Source organism: Diprion similis, chromosome 10, assembly GCF_021155765.1.
Source record: "Diprion similis isolate iyDipSimi1 chromosome 10, iyDipSimi1.1, whole genome shotgun sequence".
Lineage (NCBI taxonomy): Eukaryota > Metazoa > Arthropoda > Insecta > Hymenoptera > Diprionidae > Diprion > Diprion similis.
The window spans coordinates 13096555-13121810 of record NC_060114.1 but is presented as its reverse complement, the minus strand read 5'-3'; the positions used below and the strand labels follow the sequence as shown (position 1 = coordinate 13121810).

The window sequence follows — 25256 nt, the reverse complement described above, 5'->3', positions numbered from 1 at the left end:
CATGCCAAAAGTGTAAACATTAGATCGGTAACAGTAGGAAATTTTCGTATCAAACTTTCCCACCCCATCCGAAAAATGTTTCACCGGAATGTAACCAGGTGGCATCACAATTCTCATACAACTCGGAACTCTGTGCCGAGAATTTCCCCCACACGACTGCATGATTTCAGTGACAATCGTCGTGATAAGTTTTTTCAGACAAGAACTCATACCACGGTCGGTCAATCAGTGCATTCGCAAAACTGATAATTAGTATAAATACTTATAGAGGTAAATGTACACATACACCTGCCGGTCGTACAGCGCCGGAGTGGTATAGGGCTTGGGGGGGGGGGGGGGGGGGGGGAGCGACACGAGTCTGTAGACGGTATCGAGACCAACTTCACGAGATACGAGCGACCCGGCGATCAGTGTGTACTTGTGTAGTATCCCGTTAGCAGAGTAGCGAAGTGTTGCTGTCGCAGTGCAGCACGCGAGGCGGGCACCGCGCAATCGACTGGCTGGTTTCCGAGCGGAGAAAAGGACGTGAATAGTAAACAAACGATCGAGAAAATAAGCAAACGAATAACAGAAAGCGGTTGTTTGTCGAGTGGACGATTTTATTTAATTATTTATTAAGTAATATATACGGCGATATTCGCGGCTTCCTCTTTTTCGTCACCGGCTGTAATTCGAGCTGGGATTGTTGCGGAAACAACGACGAGATATACGGTCGAAGGAATTCCTGGACACTGGCTGTCGGGGGTTAAATTATGACGGAATTCGTTGTCACTCACCACCTGAGCTACGGAACGCGATGATGCGTGGGGTATTTAACCACTCGCTGCTGCTGCATCATATCGACGCGAATGTGCGGATGACGTTCATACGCACACAATTGGGGATTATAGCGTGAAACAAAGCTTGAGACCTACCGATTATTGCCTCAGTATTATGTTGCAAAAGGCGGTTTAATCTTATCGAGAATTCTACTCGGCGTGCAAATGCTATGCGAATTTATTATCCATCGCGCCGTTTCTAGCCGTTTATCTGATATAAACACTGGTTCGATTATTTTTTTTTTTCGTTTTTCTGCAATGTGTGTGCGCGTGTTTGTCAGTTTTCGTGTGCAATAATGGAGTAAAGTTTCTATCACACGAGTAACGATATCATTAATAATAAAAATATAACGTGATTTCATTGAAATGTGACATAGCATTGTGGAGGAGGAGGAGTAAAACAAAAGAAAAAAGACAAGAGAACATCTGCACGAGAACTCGGCCGGTAACCCAAGTTTGAAACGGCGCGACGTTGGCAATTGTTACTAATTAAATAAGATTAATTGTGATGGAAGGGGATGGCGAGGCGATCCGGGCAGATCCGGTGCTCGAGGAAACCTTTTACATAACTTCTAAGAAAAACACGTTTTACCGAGTCAAGCTCACGGAGAAGGGTCTCAGCCTCCAAAAGGAGAGCAACGGATCGACTAAGACCGAAACCATCGCGTTGAGCGATATTATCGGGTGCAGATGCATGCGGTCGAAGAAGCGGAACGCCGGATCTTGTGTCTGTCACCCGGGCGCCTCTCGCACCCAACTGAAGGTCGTTGAATCGAGCGAAAACTTCCAGCCCTACGACGAGCTCGACATGTCCGCCTACCTCTACATCTACTCTTACCCGATGAAAAAACCCCGCGTCAAGGGTGCCAGAAGGCGCGAAAGAAGCACTCTTACCCTCAGGTTTCGCAGCTTCGACAAGTACGAGGACAATCTAAGGGAAGCCAGCAGGTGGCGACTCGCCATCAAGTGCCTCATCGCCAGGGTACCCGTTCCCAAATCGCTCCTCAGCCCTACCGACGCTAATTTGGAACTCCTTCTCAGTGGTAAGAAACAGAAAATTTTTTCGCACTACAGCCGGAAACACGTTTTTCCATATTCGTCAGGACTTGTTTTCTTCTTTATCGATCGGGTGAAACGTTATTTACTAAAATGCTGCACATGTTGAATTGCAATAGTTGCAATGTTTTTTCGTCAATCTTGATGCATGCGTGAGTTCTGATGGTAGTCAATATAAATAAGGTTTTTCTCGGTCGGTAAAAACTTATTACGCGGATTATCTATCAAACTTCCGGTCACGAAATTGCGAGTATTTTTGTGCTATGAAATGATTTTGAAATGTGGAAACTGGACTTTGAAACCTTATTTGGTAATTTTGATACGAAAATTACTACAGCTGCTATCGGCAGCATTACAAAAATCGACAGCTCGATTAATGATATTAGTCCCAAGCGACCAAGCTTCTTGCGAAACGCGAAATTCTTATTTCGTTAGTTAAATAGTCTTCTTAAAATCTTGGGAAAAACCTGAAATACTTGGGAATTTTATTTTAAACCTGAAGTATGGAAATGATGACATAAAGTATTGACACAATCATTACCGAAAGGTTTACCTTGCGTGAAAAAATCATCATGCGTAATATTAATTAAGTTGTACGTAAACAAATTTGTATAACCACACCGTAGTTGTTATACATATATATATATAGTTTGTAGTATGGTCAAAAAGCTATTTCAATTCACTTAAAATCACTTGAATTTCTTATATTTCAATTGTAATTCTGCACAGTAGTTAGGAAAAACATCGAATAATTTCTAAGCCTAAATTTTTTTCAATGTGACTGATTTTATTTCGCGACTCGACAATGTTATAGAAATTTATGGGATATTAAACTTGCAATAATTTTTACTTGAACGCTGAGATTCAATGACGATAGCTTACACCGGTAATTTGTTAAAATAAATTACATTCAAATTATTGTAGTCGAATTATTTTGTAAAAATTACGTGCAATTTGAACGGAAAAAGTTGAACAATTTTGAAATAAAAACATCGCCTTTAGTTCACGAATGATAATTAAAGTCTCGAAATTTCTTCGAGTACTTGATCATAAAACGCTGCCGACTTAATGTACCTACTTCACAAACTTGTAATAATTATGTATAATTTATTCATTGTAATAATCCATGCTAATGAAAACAAGACATTAGTGAGAAATATTTTTTGGGTTTCCCGGAATATCGTCGCGATCTTACAATTATACTTAATTATCACACTAGTTCCTGGTCAAGAAATTTTCGAGAACATTCTCAAGTTCACGGAGTTTCGAATCTAGGAAAATATTATTCGTGCAGCAACGTTAAATAATTATTTATCAAAAATATCAAGCTAAAATATCCAATCGGATGTTGAAATGTTGATATTAAATTACCACAAAAATCCCCCATAAATTGGGGGAAATATGGAGAATTAAAAGTTGACTTAAGCCTTTCACATTTGAAGGGAGTCAAAATTCTTTACTCTTTGCTTTTTTTTTTTTGTAAAAAAGATACAGATAACGTAAACCTACATTTTGTTATAAAATTTATAATCTTGATCTTGATGGTATGAATTGGTATTTGTATAACTTTTTTTCAAACTTCTTAAATTGCAAGTTGATTTCTGTATTGGCGAATTTATAATTATAACTGCCGCCATGCTCCTGCACCACGAATGATGATAAATTTAGTTCTTGCGACGAGTAATTTATCAATGCAACATAATTTGGGAGTCAAATTGGATGAACGTTGCTCGTTCGCGTGTATGCAACGTGCCATTATCCAACAGCAGCAAACAGCAGAACTGATGATGCGAACACGGCGCGCGATCATATCATCCATATCATCCATCGTACTTATGCTGTTAATAAAATATTGCACTTCATTATCTGATATACCACGCGAGATACAGCGATAAGCAAGTTGATCCGACTTCATTCTGCATTCAATAATTTAAAACTTGATTGCCAATTAATTTGATGACCAATCCTGTTTTTTACGTCTCCTGAATTTCGAGGTCGTTTGGATAATATTTTTCTATCATTATATCATCGTGCTATGCGTAGGAATTTCGAAAATACCTATACTTACTCGTACCGTTATTTTTTTCGTATAATATACTCGAATAATTTCTTATGAATCTTCCATTTGATACCGCGGTATGACGTACGTAGTAGATCAAAACTACGACGAAAACAGATTTAACGAGCAATCAATTTGCCCCCCCCGGTATAATTAAGGAAACCAAATGATCGGTAGGAAAATTTAAGTAATATTAAATGTCGATAACATAATGAAAAATAAAATCTTCAAATAAATGAAAGACGAGGAAATAGTTTTCACGGTTGAAACGGCGTGGAAATTACATCAATTGTAGTATGAACGTTGATAAAACTGACTCTTTGGAATACGTTGATAGACATTCACAAACCAGAACACCGACTACCAGCAAAGCACGAAAACCAACCTTGAAAACTTTAACAGAGAAATGAAGTCAAAGAAGATCATCGCAATGTCAGCCATTAACATAATTACTGTTGAGCAGGATAGAGTCAAGTCGTGCTGACAACGGATGAGAGTCATACTATGAACTATGAACTGACACGTTTCAAGGGAGACCTAGTTTAGAAGGTCGAAAAGTAAGTAGTTTTCAGATATTTTTCCGACAAGGAAGAATTGAATGGATGTTTTCGAGTTATTAACAATATCCCACAGTATAAAATAATCTAAACATCAAAATTACGAATTCCAGATTGGACGCGAATGAAAATGACTTGAAAAAAAAAAGAATGACTTGAAAGAAAAATTATCAGATATAGTTTAAGGTAGTGATGAGAAATCCTCAGTGTTTAGAAAATATCCATTCAATTTTTCCCTGCCGAAAAAATTCCCGAAAATCATTTTCGGGGTTACCGATTACGAATCTGAAATCAAATTACAAAAATTCAAGATGGCGGGTTCAATATGGTGGACGATAATTTGAAATGTCAAAAAATTTTTCGCTGATTGGATTCGCCATACTGAAACCTTGATCCGAGTTTTTTCCTCCAAATTCGATCGAATTTGAAATTTTCGTCCGCCATATTTGATCCGCCATCTTCAATGTTACTACCGATAAACACTTTTTGCGTTTTATTTTTACGTGGACTCGGGTATAAATTTAGAGAAATCTGCAAAAGAGTTTGAAGGACAGTCTCACCTAGAATGTTCCAGAAACTTGATATCCTCAGAGTCCTTTTTATCACGTAAATACATATTCGGAGACTGCGACAACAACGTCAACGAGTCGCAGTTGCTTTATCACATGGTGCAGTGCATCACCAGATCTGCTACTTGTACTGCTCCACGAACCCTCGACCTGCTGGCGAATCGATGCGGCATGCATGTATATGTATTTTGCAACAAACACGAACACTCTTCGGGTTCTTATGATGCATGTTGTGCTCAGGTACATGGTGTGGTGTGTAGGTAGGACGTAGGCAAGGATGCTACGTGCAACGAGGTTAATGACCTTGTTATGTAAAAGTAAGAAACCCACCTGGACGTTGTTATTGTGTCGTGATTCTTGTGTCACACCCGATCGAAGGTTAGTAATCTCGGCATTCGTTATCTGGAATGATCGATGAAGATAAAAAGCTTCTCTTCTCGAGATCGTGAGATTTTATCACGTTTCACTTCATATGTCGAAATAGTACAGAATAAGGTTCCAATTTTTAAACGACTGTTGCTCTAATACGTTGTTTACCAAAATTGCCTTCGTTGTTCGTGATTATTGTGATTGCGATTTACTTTTTTTTTTTATTGATCCAAGGATCTCTGCCACTGCGGATGTATGAACTCCTGCATAGTCATTCTCGAATACACGACTCACGTCACTAGAAATTAAGCGCAAAAAGAAGACATTAATAGTAATGATGATGAAAATTTAGCGAAACTCTGCAGCGTACAAAGTTCGTATGCCATTTTATTAATTCTGTAATTTGGTATAATAATCTAAAGAATAGAATAAAGTTTACATAACGATCATTTGTGATCGAGTTTAGAATTGTACAATCGATTCTTTACACTGTGTTATATGAAAAGTAAAAAAAAAAAAAAAAAAAAAAAAAAAATTATATCTGCGCCTAACGCAAGGAAAGAATTGATTGATTGATTGATTGATTGATACATACAATCATGCAAAATCGTTCAATCCTACTTTCTCTTTCTCTTTATTATCCTTATGTATAATAAATTATTTTTCTTTTTTCTGTAATTCAATAGCTTGGAACTAGTTTCTTGTATAATAAAATCTGTTTTCGATTTCGCTAAATGTAATAATAAACTTTGTTACGGCTATTATATAATAGGATAAAAAAAAATTAAATAAACCAACTTAAAAAAAGATCATTGAACCGCAAATATGATTCATTCCGTCTGTCGCGTGAATAAAAATTTCAATGAGAAACTGGTCTCGAGTCCGCCTTGCAAATTTTGTCCTCGATGACGCGAAAGATGCGAAATTTATGAAAAATTTATATCGAATGATAAAAGAAAAACAACTTTTTCGTCATAATTACGTCTACGTACTGAGGTACAGATCCGTAAACCCACGTCGTTCCAGGCCTAAATGTTTGAAATTTATAATTGAAAATCACCGCAATTAGTCGGTAAATTTCACAAGAAATCGAACGTTTTTCTTACGCATATCATAATAATCTCGATATTTTCACACCGTGTAATCGGATGACAAATAATTATTTTATTCATTGTCACACCTGATTTACCTGCGATAGGATCAAAGCCTTTCAATTCATGTTTCACACATGCATGTTTTTAGCAATAATCATAACCGCGTGTCTGTTATTTCAACATTCTAACATCAACGTTCAGCTATTATCGATGTTATACATTATACAGTATTTTTTGTTTCCAATCTTTGGAATAAATCGAATCAAACGCGTGGTTGGAAACAAATTTAAAACAAATCGCGGTATGATTCGTGACTTACGCTTCTTATAGTTGTATGGATGTACATACGTAAGTACTCAATATCTCTACAAGTGTGACGTATCCGAACAGTAAGTCTTAAGATCAGTTATAATTCATGAATAATTCATTGTCGGTTTTGTTTTTCTATAGATGATTCAACGATTTAGATCCTTATTTTGACGACGTTGCGGAAGATCGCAAGAAAAACGATTATCGTCATTATCATGACAAAAAAACAAAAACAAAAACAAAAAAAAAACTCTTCACATTATCCATATTTTGGATACATATTTATTTACCTGATTTTTATGACTTTTTTTTTTTATTTATTTTTTTTTTTATTTACAAAATTGAGAAAAATCTTACCAAAGAAATATGGTGTAGAGTTACAGACATTCGTACAGAGAGTTAATTGATAACGAGACCGAATGGCTTATTGCGCATGCGCTGAAATTCGAGAGCAATAGCAGTTGTTTTGTCAGGGTGACCAACATTCATAAATACAGATGACAGGTCGCCGCGATGTATGTGACCTGAAAAATGTTGGTCACCTTGACAAAACAAATGATCTTGTTCTCGAATTTCAGCGCATGCGCAATAAGCCATTCGGTCGTTATAGCAATTCACTCTGAATGTGTACGGACATGAGTAAAGATATTATGTCGCATGCATCGCGTGATTGTGGAATTAATGGTTTTGTAAGCCGGATATTTCTACGTAATTTTTAACCACATACAACTATTATTACTATAATTATTATTTTTCTTATTGTCAACATTTTTCTTTACTCCCTCATTTTTTTTTTTTTTTTTTTTGTTCGACTGAATATTTACACTCTGTCTTTGGCTGGTATTTACAGGACATTTTATGTACACCTAGTAGTGTGTTATACTACTGAAATGAATTCATTAATCTCGTAGAGGAAAAATTACAACTCAGGTTGGTAAGAGGAGGAAATAAATTTCTTTGTATTAGATAACGAATAATTTATATTCTTTGTGTGTTACAGAAAATTTGCAAACTGGGCGTGTTTACTTTTTCTTAGAAATTTTGCGAAGCAATTTTTTTTGACAAATTCTTGCCACGTAATGGCGGTCATGGGAATTGAAAAATTGAAATGAAATAATAAATGAGGAAATTGAACGAAATTTTTACCATCTTTACACCCAAACCGATTTTCATATAAATCTATGAAACTGTGACTGAATTATGCAAAGAATATTCTTCTTAGGTATTATCAGGATTTGTTTCTTGAACGCGTTTGCCAAAATTCGTGTCATCCAATTACAGATGGATTATATCAGATGTTTATACAGAAGTATTTGGAGAAATCTACATTGCTTTGCAAATTAATTAGCTCACCTTGAATTTTCATAAAATTTGTAAAATTCTATTATTTCAAAAACTCCAAATGAAACGATCGAAATATCCTCAAATGAAGAGAAATAAATAAAATAAAAAAAATCTATAATATACTAAATCACTTTTCGTGTATAAAATGATCGAATTTAATATTACAAAAAAAAGAGTTGTAATGAAAGTGAAAAATCTGAATTTTAAATTACAACACTAAAATTCTTTAACAGATATTAACGAACGGAGTGAGAAAAAATTGTGGTAAATTATTACTCTGACGATGAGCCACGTTAGGCTCCGGAAGTTGAAATTCTAATCTCACTAATTATGAGGCCTCCTGCCTCTCGAGAAAACGATATATAATATACGAACCACATTTTCTCCTTATCTAACCAGACTTCAACATTATGTGTATTAAATTCTTGATGATCTGAAAGAAGATCGATTTTACCAAATCTCGATCTAAAAGTGTGTTGAATATTATTACATACTTTGTAAATTATACATATATAATAAAACATTTTTCATTTCATCTTTTTAGACTTTGTCTTTTTGTCATTGTCAAACAATGTTTTCCTCCTGTAAAGATGTTTCTGATAAAAAAAAATAAAATAAAAAAATCTATTTTTATCCACATAAATTTCGTTAAAAATTTTTTTTCTTCGAATGTTTTCGTTTTTTTTTCCGTTAACACCGTGCAAAATTTTCACACTCAACCACGCCTCGCACACACAGTAAATCGTAATGTTGCGAACGCTTTTTACCTTGACATCAGGGCCGTACGTGTACAGCATATAAATCCTTGTGAGTACTCTATGGTTGTTCTCGATCGTTTAATAACAACTACAGAAGTGAAAGGGGTTTGCAAACCCCCGTTATGAAATTTTTCACATCTACTTGTTGTGGGTATACGAAATTAATCTCTGAACGCAACTGTACACACATATTTTTAAAGAAAATTATAAATACAACGCCTTAATGATGATTGCAAACTTGTTTGCTACGTAAACAAACTCTATCATTCTCCAAACTGAAGTGAATTTAATTTATTGCGATCGTGTAACTGTGTTCAGTTTTCTTTTCTTTTTTTTTTCTTTTTTCTTGGCTTTTTAACTCTTGTGGCAAAAAGTTGGAAACGTAGAATACAGAAAGGCCTGAGAAAATCCCTGTTCGGAATATGGACATTTATAATAGAAGAAAACTTGTTGGCAAAAAATTTTTAATTATTGTTATTTGTTTTTTAAATCGTTGCGTTTTAAATATTTATGAATATTCCAACAGAAATATGAATGATGTTAGATTTCTGCAGCAGACCAAAGAGTTGCTCAAACTTTCGCATCTACGAAACTGTGTTAGACACAAAGTACCTACCGAGGTGAGTGAATGCGAGTTTGAACAATGCTCTATGCATTTTCCGTGTTGCAGCTGCTGCATGTTTATTATACAATAGCCTCAAGTTTCTACGTCGTGCATTCAGGTGCACTAATCTATTAGCCACGAGGTGCAGTGCTGCACAATTGTCTACAATTAAACATCGTCAGTGCAATTATGTCGCATGTGCACTATAGTCATGATGCAAAACAGTTTGAGACATAAAAATTTAGAAAAATGATCAATTATACTGAAAAAAAATATTGTAGATTATTTTTGTTTGTAACTAATTGGATGATTTGAGATTAAGAAGTTTTGTAAAGATCTACTTTACACGTTATTAGAAAACAATCTTCAGTGTCCAAAGTTGTTCAACCCTTTCAGTCAGTCAGTAATAAGTATTCTTACCACATATTTTATATCGATCCAATTTTTTGTATATTTAGAGAACTTTTCAACATATTTCTTCGCGGTTTTTTTTCTTGTTTCTGATAGGATAATAATAGGTCTTCAATACTCGAGATTAATTATTCCGATGTAATGTAGATTATTGTTGTTACAAACAATTCGATTGAAAAAAATTTTGAAAATCGAAGGAATAAATCATTTCTAAATATGTCAAAATTATGTGTTCACAATCAAAGACGCGATAATGTATTTTGAAAATGTTTACAACAAACTCTTCCTGTTAACGATGATGTGGATACGAAACACGCTCATGTAAATTTGTTTTTATGGCTCGAGAGAGAAAAAGTGTTAGAATTGTAAAACCAGACGGTGAAAGTCCAACGATCAGGTTATAATTTTTTCCTATTTTCGTTTTGCCACAATCTTCTTAATTCTCTTTCTAGAAAAATCTACGTTCATATTTGAGTATGGAAGTTATTAATTATTCTTCTTGTTTCTTTTTCTTTCTATTTTAGTCTATTAAATTGAATTTCTTTTTAAAATTGCAAGATTCTACATATAATGCCATATATATATATATGGGGCATTCCACGCCAATTCGACCTGGAAAAACGCGACTTCGTATAATCCGGAGGCTGCAGAGTTTGACAATTCGCATCATAAGCGATACGTCAATTCCTTGACGTAACCTTGGCCACCTAAGTATTGTTTCATGGATACAATACAACCAAACAACACGTCTTCAATGACTAATTGACAAATTAGGAATAATGTATTTACGTACCCGTCGTGTAGGAGTGATTGATGACGCAATTCTTTCGCAATTAAATATACGTATCATTTCATTGTCATTTTCTCGGTTTACCTACTTACCTCCACTTTTTTTATGTAAATTTATTTCCTCGTATATACACTTTAGTCACACATGTGTACACATGCAATGTTATTAGGTAGGCAGGTAAGCACTCAATTATACAAGGTTTATTTGTAACTAATTGCTCTTACGTAGGTATAACCACACACGGTATGTTTTCTTTTATTTCGCAAACAGTCGATTTTGTTGAACGACGCGCATATTTTTTGTTTTCGTTATCGTTATTTATTGTTCATTTTCAAGGTGAACGCTGATTTATTTCATATTATATAATGTACAGTATACTTATTTACCGTTCTACAAAGAAACTGTTTAAAGTAATAAAAAAAACTTAAGATTTGTATAATACAAGTTCGAAAACTCGAACGTCGTTGAAACAAACTTCGCGTCAATATACGTCAATTTTTTCTTCTTCTTGTACTTCAACTTCTATTCATATTGGATGTTTTTCGTTTATCAAAGCTTATGTATTTTAAGGTTAAAATTCAGCGACGTAAATGAAAATACGAAATGACGGTAATAATGACAAGAAAATTGTGTTTTCTCTTTCCTCACGTTCTTTTCGCAGCATTCATCATCTATAGACATAATCAGTCGAATGAAAACAAAACGATTATCTCACCAAGCGTGCAAAGTTTTGCTTACGTTTGCACATATATATATATATATCGTCTTTGCACGTACTGCTGAAATATAACGTCGTACTTTAAGGCTGAAATAATAAGTGTTTACGCTTATCTTACCTTGCGAGTCGTCTCTTCTGACGATAAGATCAAAGATAGAAACGTAAACCGATATGCAACATCTTCTCGCATGTCAATTAGTTGATCCGTGCGTCATAATTCGTTTGCATAGTTAACTGATGTACACATGTGATCACAGATTCTGACACGGCTAATTTCTTAGACTATTAAGTCTGTTACGTTGGCAATGCAGATTCCGCCCACTTAATCTGTATTACCAACGTAACAGACTTCTCCAAAAAATTAGTCGTCCCAGAATCCGTGACCACATGCAGTGTATTGCAAATGCGCATGCGCGAAGTAGGATTTAAAAGTGGCTTTTTTGGTACTGCGCGCATGCGCTGGCGCGAACAAATGTGATATTACGCAACCCTAACCTCAATTTTGTGCTTTATGAAAAAACGTGTAATATACTCCTCTTGTTATGTATAAAGAATCGCGTCCAACAAAGAGGCAACGATCTTTTCGCCTCAAGTGGAAAGCATAATCCTCGCGTGGTCACCTACGACTCATATTTGCAAAATTACGCTGGGCCTGAAAACTGAAAACTGAAATCGTTCAGGAGATATGAATTTTCAAAAATTTGTTTAATCTATTTGTCGTATGCTTATAACTTTTTGACAACGTCCTTAATTTGAATGTTTTTTTTCCTGAAATTGTTCGCTTTTTAATATATATACCTTTCGAAAATGAAATGCAAAAATATATCAAAATGTTTAGAAAACTCTAGTTTTTTCTAACTTCAAGCTTGAAATCTCCATTATTTTCCATTGTATTTTCAAATTGTACACTAAAAAAACACACAATTTGAGGAAAAAAAATATTCAAATTGCTTGATACTTCAAAAATTTATAAGCATTTGAAAAAATATATTCAAATTTTGGAAAATTCATATCTCATGAATGGGTTGCCTAAATCAAAAATGTCAACTCTCGCAGCAGGTTTATTTGGCACGGAATACCCATGTATATTGCCCACATTTTTCTCTGATCCACCATGATCGAATTCATTGGAAATAAATCATGAACATACGGCCGGAAATAACATTAATTTTAAACGTGACTGTGATTTTGAAACGGAACTTCCGATTAATCGCTGCTTACGCTCGAAATTGTAACGGTCGTTATGTTTCAGGACGCCACCGCCAGCTGGCGCCTCGTTCGATCTCCGTCAAATCGACAAACCGATAGGCCGACTTTGAGTCGTTTTTCAAACACAGCCTTTTTTCTTTTCCATTGTAATTTATCGTACGTCGTTAAAACAACTGCACAAATTTAATGCGAGCATAATTCGTTATCATGCCTGTATTGCAGAGCATAAAATGTTATCGCACTTGACATTTATCGACTCAAATCTGACTTCTGGAAGTTGACCGATTTGTTGTTGTTATTATTAGTATTATTGTTGTTGTTATTATTATTACGCTGCTGCGTTCGCTGCACAAAAATTTATTGTTAAAATTTACGATCCACCTTGCATCCTGTCTGACTACCACTACAAGAAAATTACTTGATAATTCAAAAATACCGATTTTTAAGTATTTGAATAGAAATTTGAAATGCACACAACGACCTTGAGAATAATTATGCACCGCTCATTCTCTACATGCTAATCTTGTAATTTATGAACAATGCACACGTGCGGCCGTGATGTGGCATTCGACACTACGTATTTCTAAACAATAAAGGTGTGCTGGAGGATATTAAGAATTACCGATTATTTTTTCCATCAAAGATTCTTGTAGAAAATATATCGCTGTGCAGAATAAATCGAATAACTATTGAGTAATACACGTTCTGCGGAATATTTCCAAATTTTTAATTTTTTGGGGGAAATTGCCAAGGTTGATGAAAAAATAATTGCTGTATAAAAAAAATAGTTTTGATTGTTGAGAATGTTTTAGTTTATTCGAATCTAATCCAAAACCTAAAGATTTAACTGACAGAGACTTTGTTTCATTATGTTTATATTATAAAAATTGTTTTATGGTTTACAATTAACAATTAATATCCAATACTTATCAATTGATTGCACTGAATAAAAAAATATTTCAACTTTATTTGGAGATAGTAATTTGAAAATTTGATATATTTTTCTTTTTAACATAGCTTCTATTCTTTCTTCTCATTCTCAAGCGTGCCCAGGAGAAGACCGAAAGCTGTTGGTGCTACTGAATCCGAAATCGGGACCAGGCAGGGCGAGAGAAACGTTCCAACGGAGAGTTCATCCGATTTTGTCGGAGGCCGAGAGATCGTACGACATCCATATCACGAAGTACCCAAATTACGCCAGGGACTTTGTCAGGTCGAAGGATATCTACCAATGGAGTGGCTTGCTGATGGTCGGTGGCGATGGTATCATTTTCGAAGTCGTCAATGGACTCTTCGAAAGGCCGGACTGGGAGAAAGCCGTGAAGCAGTTACCTCTCGGCATCATCCCTTGCGGATCCGGAAATGGCCTCGCCAAGTCCATCGCACATGCTACACAGTTAGTGAACGATTTATATTTTCGTTAATGTTGCCATTTACATCTTTCAGAGGATTACAATGATATCAGTAATTCGGTTTTGATTCATCCTAAATCGGGATGTTTACATTATTTTTTATAGAATTTCTTCAATTCAATACTTTTTCAATTCTTGATTCTTGATTCACTAGAAAGATTTTTTTTTCTAATAATTTCTTTTCTATAATGTTTTGTTTCCGCTATAAGCGTGTTAAGCGAAGAATAATATCGACAATACTATAAATAATCTCGCAACAGTTCCTATTTCCCGATTATTTTTCAGAGAGCCGTTTGACCTGAATCCAATGCTTATCAGCACTCTATCAGTCGTTAAGTGTAAAAAAACACCTATGGACTTGGTGCGAGTGGAGACGAGGAATCAGGTGATTATATTCTATAATTAGTGTATCAATGTACGAATAAATCAAAGAAAAAGAAACAAACAAACAAGAGTAACAAAAATCAAATTATTAACGTCCTATCATTTCAGATAATGTTCTCGTTCCTCTCCGTCGGCTGGGGTTTGATGTCCGACATTGACATCGAGAGCGAAAAACTTCGTGCTATCGGTGGTCAAAGGTTTACCATTTGGAGCCTGGCACGAATAATCGGGCTCAGAACGTACAAAGGCAAAGTGTCTTATCTGCCGTACGACAAACCGATTCTAAAAGAGAACGGCACTACCGGCAACGGATTCCAGAAGGATCGGCAACCCGACATCGGCACGATTTCTCATTCAAAAAGCTACGGGGATCAACTAGACCGGTAATCGTAATTGAAATATTTACATGTAGTCGACATGTCACTTTGCATTATTCGCATTTAGAATCAATTCGAAAGAAAAGGAGAATCTAAACTATGCTTGACATCGAATTCAGGTACTCGACTATCTGCGAATCCAGGAGTTACCACGACGCGATCGACGGTGATCAGATGGCCGATACTCAGGAGAGGATAAACGGTTTGGACGCCAATGTCGACGAAGTTATGACCGAGAGCCTCGCTCTGGAAACTGAAAATCACAGAAGGAGGCTCGACAGCTTCTACTCGGTTACTTCGAAAAAGTCTACATACTACAGTACTGGAGGTCTCTCCAGTTATCAAAGTTTCTCTGAATCGCAAAGCGCCGAACTAGGTATTACATCGCGTTTTACAAAATGATGAGTATTAATGTCATTTAGACGGAGATAAGATTGTTCGTATAAAAATTCATCTAGATAAAATTTAACATTATTTTTCTTACAATTATCACTTTAAAAGATAACATCGTTCTCATTTTCATTTGTAGGTAATCAAAGATAAAATTGTAAAAACGAGAGATTCCTAATACGCTGGGGAAAAAAAAAAAAAAAAAAAAAAAAAAACTGTTGATCCGACGAAATATTTCTTCGCGGGTGACGAAAAAAATACGTTGTTGCCGCGAATAATTTTTTGTTATCGAGGCGCTGGAAAATTTGATGCCCGATCAACTATAGATAGTGTAGGTTTTTTTTTTTTTTTTTTTTTTACACAACCAAAATTTTACGAGATCAAGCAAAAGTTAGATCAAACAATAAGATATTTTTTTTTTCTCCCGTAAAAAATATTCTTGCGAAAAGGTTCTTCCAGACATTTTTATTGGATTATTTATTTTCGTGAAATTATGTCTGGTTCTTGACCACTAGTGGCGTTGCCTGTGTTCCAGTAAAGTGTGTTATCCTTATATAGCGTAGAAAAAGGTGGAGACAAACAGAAAATTTATCTTGATGAGGATAAACTTCACTCACATTAAATCTTTAAGATAAAAGATGAATTGCATTTTTATCGAAGATGATATTCCTAGGTAAAATCATCCAGATAAAACAACAAGTACGGTACTGTCAATATCCAACGTTCTTATGACGTTCTTTGCGGTCTGTTTACAAAATCAAATAACCAAACATGCCCTGTTTTTTTCTGTCTTTTCAGGTAGGGGTGAAAGTGAGAATCGAATTATGTATGGCCCAGCATCCACGTTGCCAGCATTGACTGCAGCGCTTCCTCCAACGTGGACTCAAGTCGAAGGTTTGCATCGACATGCGATACTGTGTTGACTAATTATTATTGATTTAAATTGATGTCAATTCAGAGTTCAATAAACGTGGGATGAGTCAGTGGAGATTAAACTAAGCAGTGAGAACAAACGCAGTTGTAGAACACTTAGTTCCACTAATGTTTGATAGTACCTTCTTTTCTCTTAGGTGATTTTATAATGGTCCATGCCTCCTATCAGACGCATCTTGGACAGGATTTCCTCTTTGCGCCTCGTGCTAAATTGGCTGATGGTGTAATTTGGCTGCTTATTATTAGAGCGGGTATCACCAGGGCACATCTTCTGCAGGTATTATACTATTCCTTTTCCTTATCTGTGCATTTTACTAATTATCTTTTATTCTGTTTGTTTGTCTTTAAGCGATAGATCCGACGAAAGGCCTTGAAATGGTCGTGTCGCTTCTGAAATGCAATTCAATCGTTAATTTCTTGACAGATTTCTAAAATTGAACCCGAATCAGATCACTAAAGAAATCTGCAAAGTCTCAATCCGTCTCTTTTTGTCTTTCCAAGTTTTTGTCTTTTCACACTAATCATCTCGTTTTATTACAGTTTCTATTAGGTCTAAGCAACGGTTCCCACCTCAACTGCCCTGGGGTTGAAATGATTCCTGTAAAAGCATTCCGAATAGAACCAGCCGAAGGTATGGTCGGCTACTTGACGGTCGATGGGGAGGCCGTAGATTATGGACCGCTTCAAGCCGAAGTATTTCCATCCTTAGCGAACGTTATGAGCACTTGATTACAAAAATTCTGTAATCGAATTAGCTCAGGTTTTAGACAAATTTATCTCGCAAGGGTCATTGATTCCTCAAAGCTCATTACCACTAGTTATTATATTATCATTGTTTTGAGTTTTTCAAGGGGCCACATTTACCACTTGCGCTATTCTTGTTATGTCTTGTTTAAATATTAGAGGTAATTATATATGGTACGGGTGAAAGTATTTTACTCTGCCGAAGCAGTTGCATTCGCATATTGTAATTGCTGTAAGTAAATTTTTTTTTATTATGATGTAGATAACGTTATTTAATTATTTAATTTCTATTTTTTTTTCAAATGAAATATATGGCAATCACTTTGTCGTTCCTGCACTTCTGAAGCTATAATACATATTGCGCGGTATGGTCCGACTTCCAAGATGCTAATTATTATGTATATATTTAGTGAATCGCGAAATTTCAACTAATGTTTCAGACAAGAAATATATTATTGATTCTAGTATAATACAAAATCGCGTCCTCGTGTATTCGGGAAAATTTCCAGTAGACCTGATTAGATATTATGCATAGATTAATACTGTGGTACTTATTTAAATGAACTTGGTTTGACAATTTGCAACGTTTTACCTACACAGGTCAATGAAAACGTATAATCAACAGAGAACAATAAACTGCATTTATAATAAGTGTTGAGGTACTCGGAGAAAAGAAAAATTTTGTATGACGTTTCAATCGAGTGTCATACTTGTTAAAAATATAATAATAACAGAGATGCAAAAACATAACAATAATAACAATTAAAATAATAATAAAAGTTCCAGTCTGCACAAAATTATAAAATTTTATATTATATCATTATACCACAAAATACAAATAAGATTTTTCGGGCATTGCCCGTGAGTTGTTATTGCCATTGTTGTTGTTATGGTTTATAACGAGAATTTTTTTAATAAAAAATTACAGAAGTAATCATGATTCAAGAACTACGATAAATTATGTAAAATATATATGAGTATTGTTCGAGATGCGTGATGAAGAAGTTAAATATAAAAATTTTAAGCTCAACAACAAATATAAGGATCAGGAGTATACTTACGTATGTGTCAAAATAATTATGCACACCACATCATTACCATTATATTGTGATAAGAGCGTGCAATTATATTCCTAATCGAATAGGTCGAGAGAGCGTGTTGCGACTGTAATTATGTATCGGAATTACTAACTGTTATCGCTGTTGTTGTCAATGATATTCAATTCCATTCCCCTTGAATTCCTACTCGCCAAAGACGCTATGATGTGTACATATTGAACTCTACTGTATAAAAGGAATATCAATAGCGAGTTAAGGGGACCTACATACTTTAATTCAATCATTCCATCAATTGACGGCTGCAGACGAATTATTTCAGCCGCGGTTGAGTTGAAAATTTATTTTTTAAATCTTGTTTCTTGTTTTTTATTCGTTGTTTTTTTATGTAAATAGATTATATGTATATACGTGTGTTGATATCGCAGTGATTATTATGATATTTGGACCCTCAAATTTCGTGCCAATTAAAACGTCAGGAGGCAATTAATCGAATGTTATTTTAGAAAGAAAAGTAAAATAGTAAATTGAATCAATCCTCTATCACGGATTAAATACCGAATTGTATGAGTATTGAGATAATAATCAACTTCGGATAAGTGCGGAAATTCTGTGAATATAGTCTAGCCTTAATTCGAATGGTTTGTTTTTTTGCTTCACTCTTTGAAATTTTAGCATTACCAAAATAATAATAATAAAAAAAAAAACTGATTCTATAATTAAGGAAAATAAGGTAAATTCAAATTTGGTGCTTTGATTGTCTCTTGTGTCTTTTTTTTTTTAGTCAATTTCGCGATGTACTGGAAAATCACGTTCATCAATTTATAAATTTATTATCGTTATTTTTGGTTTTATTGTTTGTTAAAACAACTAGTAAAAAAATTATCAGTGATAATTGTAAAACAATGCCATTCCAGGCACTTCGTTCTAATGTCACGGCAATTATAACTAAAATATAAGTCGTATTAATAAAAATTATGAATTTATTATATTGTTGTACAGTTTACTCTTGTGTTTTTCGAAACACTGTAAGTTCTCATGTTTCTTCTTTTTATTGAGTAACTGCTCCAACATTATGTCATAAACGACAACATAAAACAATTCCCACTTTAGTATCATCGAGAAAAGTGAAATTTATTTGAGTCGTCACGGTTTTATTGTTCATCTGAATTCATCATTCAAAGTTTTCCAAAATGGCGAAACATTTTTTTTTTATGAATTTATTGTAAACTCAAATGATCAACACGAGAACAAAAGTTTTTTAATGAAACGTTCGTATCACTTTATTGAGAAGTAAGACGTTTATCTGTATTTTCAGTTCAATCGATATTTTATAAGAATTACAGAGTAAAAATTTTTTTTTTTATCGATAAAAGTATCAGGCTTGCTGAAGCTTACACAAGATAGTACATATATTTATATATATTTGTGTTCAATTATTTCTTAATAGAGATAGTTATCGTATAATTATACGCGTGTAATATCTAATTACAGTATAGAATATAGTATTATATGTACAAATGATGCATTGATCATACTACATCAGTTATGTACAGCTTTTGGAAAAAAAAGTTGATTACAAAAATAATTAAAAAAAAAAAAAAAAATTTTTTTAAAAACCAATCAAATAATTACATACAACTCAATGATCGTAATAAGAAATGAAGCTGACTGCTGCAACAGTAATACATAACAATAATGAGCAAAATCTTCAACTATCATACATGTATACATATAGGCTGTATATATAAGAAAAATGAAAATTACAACTCCTTTAAATAATAACGCTCGGGATCGCAGTATTAAAGTTACTTAACTTATATATACGATTACATGTTTGCAGAATAAACTACGTACCTACTACAAAGACACAGATGTGTGAGTGAAAAACAGCACACATAATCGGCAACTTCTGTTTTTCCAACTTTTCATACATGCGTGTTATGTAAATTGAGGCATCCTTGCGCTACTATCAGTTTGTTCTTAAAAAATCGATAAAACTTTTATAAAACTTATCAACTTAACACCACCCGTAATTCATATTAATTTCATAAATTAAATCATTATATGTAATGTGGTGAGTATGAGGTGAGTTTTGGGAACTTTTAGTAGGTGGTAGGGCTGGGATATGAATTGCTTAAATCACATACATTGATAATTTATGGCGAAATTTAGGGTTTCAACACTTTATCACGCAAGTAAAAGTTCATACAATTCAATACTTCAAGTTTTTGAGTTAAACTTTTCTCTAAAACCAGTATGATTACGTCGTAACCGCGTACGATACTCTACTAGATTTATAGCGATTTATCTACTACTTTTTTTTTCATTCATTGTTTAATTTTATAATTTTTATTCAGTTTGTACAACGATTTACACGAAGTCAGTCGATTCTCTCGTCTATGCGACGGTAAATCCTAAAACGTTATCCATTCCATGGTAAATGAATAGTTTGAGTTGAAAATATCTGCGATTTTTTCAGGCATTTCAGAGTTGGGCCCTCCAAAATTCGTATGAAATATGAAGGATAACCCAGTAAAAAGAAAACTCATTGCAATATCCGGTTTGCAAGATTCAACTGATTTGACCGCCACTTAACTGTAGTTCTTTGAAAAATTCGAATGTTACTCAAAAACTCTCAACCGTAGCTTGCCTATAAGCTACCAAAGTTAAATGAGATTGAAATTTACATAAATTTTCACAGTCTGCTGTTCTCATCACCAAGGAAAACTTATATCATTAAATCCGATCAGCAAAAAACGATAATAATTCGTGTTTTCGTTAGTCCTAAAAACTATAATTATATTCAAACCATCCTTCCAAGTAATTTCATGCATTATTATATGTAAATTCAATTTTTCATTATGTAGATCGAAGAAAAAACATAGCGAAAACGAAAACGAATTTCAATTAGATCATTTCTTAGACAATGCAATTAATAAATACATCGCTAAATCCTACACACGTCTATAAATTCAATAATGTCGAATTGACCATCTTATCGAGTTTCAACTTCATATACAATTTTAAAAAAATGTGCAACTAGCATGTATCGGTTGCACAATATATTATATATTAGGCGTACAATTTAATCTGAGTTTTAGTCGGGCGACGTAGATTCGTTACAGACTCGGCTCAGCCGTTTTTCAATAGCCGTTTTTCAATATCTTTCTGTGTTTAATTTTTGTCTGTAATAAATGAGAGCTAGAGTTGAATAGAAAAAAAACTGTAATAAAACAGCTGGGCGGAGTATACCATACACATACTTACAATTGTAAAAAAATGCCAAAACGACGCTTTTCATGTCCACCCTGTATTTTCCAAAGCTCTATACGTATTTGACGATTTGCACATACGGTAAATTAGATCAAATATTAGATTAACGTTAAAAGTTTGAACAATTTCTAATCACTATTTAATCCAAATTATTTAATATCGACGGAATTTTTCGGTTTCTTTTTTGCTTTATGTACTTTTCTCATCTTTTTTCTTTCCCTCCAATGCTAAACTCGGTACACCGTTAATATACGTATAGACTACTAAAATAGATATAAATGGAAATCCAAAATTTTCAGTTTCAAATTGTATCATCTACTCTTTTTCTAACTTGCAAGACTGAGAGAATCTATGTTAGCCAATAAATCCCTGACATCCCCTTGAATTTCATCCGAAGTATTGGACAGAGATAGTCGGGAGCAGAACGAGCTGAGAGCCTCGACCTGTTCTCTGGCATCTTTTTGTCTCTGCAAATATGCGAGCAGCATGCCAACCACATTGTGCACCTCTTCTTTGATCCGTGTCATGTCCGAACCCTTGCAACTTTGCAATAATCTCAATTTCGTCTGTGCCAATTGAAGAGGGTTGTGTCCGTGCTGATCGGACGAGAGAACGTCCGTTCCTGCTTTCAGCAAAAGCGTTACCACTGCTATTTTACTTGTCACCGCAGCCAAGTGAAGAGGCGTGTTTCCCAGACAGTCACGTTGATTCGGATCTGCACCGTGTTCCAACAATAGACGCACTATGTCCGTGTAACCCCTTGAAATTGCGAGAAAACAAATATCGCTGATAACGAACTTGATAAAATTAACAGATCGCAAAGTATGAATCTTGCTATAAAAAATGTCCTGTGAAATTCTGCTAAGTTCGACAATTCGTCAAGGGCTTTGCCAAGTTTTTTTAGAGAGAGAATTTGATTCGTATCTCTGATCCGCGCGTGAAGGTAAATTAGATTATCCTGCTACAAATATTTGAACCTTTTGTAAAAATAAGATAATTTTATTGAAATTTGCACGTACGTTTATGATACTACTACTTATAGAGCTGGAATAAACATGTAAAAGACTAGTGAATTGAATACAGTTTGATTGTGAAGAATATTCTACTTTCTCACTTATGATTATAAAAATCTGTCTGAGTTGATCAATTTTTTTCTGAAATGAATTCTAATACTCAGTATGATTTGATTAATCTTTTGAAGAACCAAATATCTGTTTTTGCTTTTTTATTATTCCAGAAATGAACTAACTGAAAAGCTTGAATTATAGCACTAACCTGGATGATGCCAAGTGGAGAGGAGATCTCCCCTGTTCGTCGTGATTATTGGGATAGACACCACTTGTTAGCAGTCGTCTCATCAATTCAACGTTGTTTGTTGCAGCTGCCAGTCTCATTTTTCTTTCGTCCAGAGGCCCTTGAAACTCCTGCCAGGTTTTCATCCTGAACTTTGATTTGCGCTGCATGGCATGCAGTTTCATTTTTCTATGGTATGTTGATCCTGCCCGTTGCGGAGACCAAAGCATATCTAAGTCAATCGATAAATAAATGCATCGATTTATTTGTAAAAATTTCATCGATCATTAAAAGTGTCTAGAGGTAAATGCTCTTCGTTTTCCAACATCCATTACCGTTCACAGAACAGATACAACAAGAACACTACTGGAACTTCAATGGATCAAAGCTTGATCGAAAACTGGAATTGTTACAAGTACTGACTAGCCATTTAACACCTGTGGATACTCCGACGAATTTTACTGAGGGCTGTGATCATCTATTACCCATATCTGAATACCGACCGTGAAACTTAGAATTAACGATAATTTGAGTTTTCGATAAAACTTGATTCGTCCAAGCTTCAGGACGTTAAGAAAAATACAAACTCACTTGTTTTTAAAATCTCCATCGTTGTATTGAGCAGTTGACCATTCGCTCCGTAAAGTGGCTCTATGTACATCGGTGGTATGCGGAACTCTAAAACCTGAAATAATCAAGATGAAAGAAATAATTTTTACTATCTTTCATACAAAAGAAACATCCACGCACTCACAATTGGAATAAAAGATTTAATTTTCTAGGTTTTAATAAATGTTTTCCTTGGGTACAATTAGATGTGCCATATCTTGATTAATTGTGAATTCATTGAGATGAATGTAATTGAGTTTACTGTTTATTAGCTTATGATTTTGTAATCGATATTATATTTTTTTACTGTTAATAACCTTTCACTATTCAACTTTGAATCAAAATTCTCTTTTGTGCCTAAGAAAAGATAAAAATATAAAAGAACAACTTAAACGTATGTGAGATATAAGCATCTCTATTTCATAATCGCTGAATCGAAGTATAATTGAGTAATTATATCTTATAAATTCAGCAAGTATCTCATAAGTTGTGCGATGGGAAATAAGAAGGTAAAAAAAACCGACACCAAAAACCTGATTAATCAATTTGCAAAGCAAATGACCTAGTTTTTTGTTATATTAATATTATAAGTTGTTATACAGGCATGTATAAAATCTTCTAGCATTGAATACATGGAAAAATGAAAAAAGCGAAATAGAAAACAAAGCACCTAACGAGTATAAATTACGTACAAAAGCAAACATCATATAATTGACAAATTTGTTGAAATGTTATTGTTGTAAAATCTCGAACACAACAACATATTTTGGTTTCAAAAAAAGAGAAGTGAGGTATGCGTGGAATTTGAGTAAAAGCTAGTAAAATATGAAGAGCATCCCAAGTTTCTCAACTTTCTCTGAGAAAAGGAAGGGGGGCACATGCTGAAAGACGATGGAAAGAGAATGTTATAAAAAGTAAATTTGACGTCCTGTTTGGATATAATTACACTATCTAAATTCAAAGTCAAATGTGAGATACTATATGTACTAATAGCAATTGTCTCCCACGGTAAATATAAATCTGTACCATTAGGTAAGCATATAGAAAAGTGTTTGCATGCGCGCAATAGATAAGTAAAACTAAGAACGTTTTGAGTACTAGAAAAGGACGGTTCGTAATTTGATAATTATTATGGAATAGTAAAGCGCAGTATATTGTTGATGCCTCTTGCAGACTATTAATAACATTGGCATACCTTCGTAGGCTCGGCATTGGCGTGCAATACCAAAGGTCCGGAGGTACTAGGTACCGAAGTACCTTGACCATCAGCATTGCTGGTCAAGCCGGGGCAAATCGAAGCAATGGGTAATCCCAGAGGACGAGAAGGTCCAACTTCAACATTGGGAAAATGACTGCCCGCGTTATTGTTACCAGCATTTGATCCCTGGGGAGGATTGAAATTCGCGGCGACGTTGTTCTCGTGGGTGACGGAGCTGTCGTTCGAATCGTTACCAGTCTCAACCCCGGAGTCGACAGAAGTCATTTTACATCTGTGCGTGATGTTTGTTACACAACAGCAAGGTGTTCGACGGTTTCTTTTTTGTCGCGATATGCTTTTCGAGTATTCTTCCCGTTTTATTTCCCTTTCAAACAAAACTCAGCTGATTCTGAACCAAGCTGCACCACGGCGATATCACCATTATTATTCTCCTGACAAGTGTGTCGTCGGTATGTGTGTATGCCGAGTTACGTATATCGATGGCGTTTTAACTAACTGGAACATGTACGAGAGGCAAATGAGAGAATAATAACAACAGCTGTGAAGCGGGCTGCGGCTCACCTCGATTCTCTTTACAGTCTGGCCAACTCACCTTCTGCAGGCTTCTCAGATATTCTCGACCAAGTAACGAGAAATTTCTATACCGGTCACAGTGCCGCCTATAGGGAATTTCATAGAAACGGGAATAATACATCGAGCGCATCGAGCGTACGTATGCGCAACGGGTCAGAAGAATATAGGAGGATAGTTCATACATCGACTTCGCACAATTGTTGAGTAATTTTTTCCGAAACAGCTGTGTAACACATATTTGACTTAATGCATAAGCCTCTGTAACAATAAGGTAATAGACTTTTACGGGTTCTATGGGTGCGTTCGTAATGTCTAATTCGATCCAG

General features: G+C 34.8%; 2 protein-coding genes across 4 annotated transcripts; one reads left to right on the top strand and one right to left on the bottom strand.

The window, feature by feature from the left end:
* Positions 1-371: 371 nt before the first annotated feature.
* LOC124411756 (sphingosine kinase 1-like) lies at positions 372-25120 on the top strand. 2 transcript variants are annotated; one of them, XM_046891135.1, is made up of 8 exons: positions 376-1861; positions 13710-14061; positions 14363-14462; positions 14570-14844; positions 14958-15214; positions 16027-16122; positions 16299-16438; positions 16702-17477. In XM_046891135.1, exons 1-8 carry the CDS (start codon positions 1327-1329, stop codon positions 16888-16890), a joined length of 1944 nt encoding a protein of 647 aa, XP_046747091.1. In that variant the 5' UTR covers positions 376-1326; the 3' UTR covers positions 16891-17477. The 2 variants fall into 2 exon arrangements, with proteins under 2 accessions (XP_046747092.1, XP_046747091.1); XM_046891136.1 differs by lacking the exons at positions 16299-16438; positions 16702-17477 and adding an exon at positions 25023-25120 and having other exon boundaries at positions 372-1861.
* Positions 20212-24942, bottom strand: LOC124411757 (ankyrin repeat domain-containing protein 54-like). 2 transcript variants are annotated; one of them, XM_046891137.1, is made up of 4 exons: positions 24334-24942; positions 23121-23214; positions 22512-22761; positions 20212-22022 (listed from the first exon to the last, which is right to left on the bottom strand). In XM_046891137.1, the coding sequence occupies exons 1-4, from the start codon at positions 24619-24621 to the stop codon at positions 21563-21565; spliced, it is 1092 nt and encodes a 363-aa protein (XP_046747093.1). In that variant the 5' UTR covers positions 24622-24942; the 3' UTR covers positions 20212-21562. The 2 variants fall into 2 exon arrangements, with proteins under 2 accessions (XP_046747093.1, XP_046747094.1); XM_046891138.1 differs by having other exon boundaries at positions 20212-21995; positions 24334-24939.
* Positions 25121-25256: the final 136 nt, after the last annotated feature.

Coding starts and splice junctions, on each gene's coding strand:
- LOC124411756 (XM_046891135.1), top strand. CDS start 1,327: ATGGAAGGGGATGGCGAGGCGATCCGGGCAGATCCGGTGCTCGAGGAA. Junction 14,463..14,569: donor GAGTGGAGACGAGGAATCAG/GTGATTATATTC, acceptor CTATCATTTCAG/ATAATGTTCTCGTTCCTCTC. Junction 15,215..16,026: donor ATCGCAAAGCGCCGAACTAG/GTATTACATCGC, acceptor CTGTCTTTTCAG/GTAGGGGTGAAAGTGAGAAT.
- LOC124411757 (XM_046891137.1), bottom strand. CDS start 24,621: ATGACTTCTGTCGACTCCGGGGTTGAGACTGGTAACGATTCGAACGAC. Junction 23,215..24,333: donor CCAATGCCGAGCCTACGAAG/GTATGCCAATGT, acceptor TGATTATTTCAG/GTTTTAGAGTTCCGCATACC. Junction 22,762..23,120: donor GATGGAGATTTTAAAAACAA/GTGAGTTTGTAT, acceptor CGATTGACTTAG/ATATGCTTTGGTCTCCGCAA.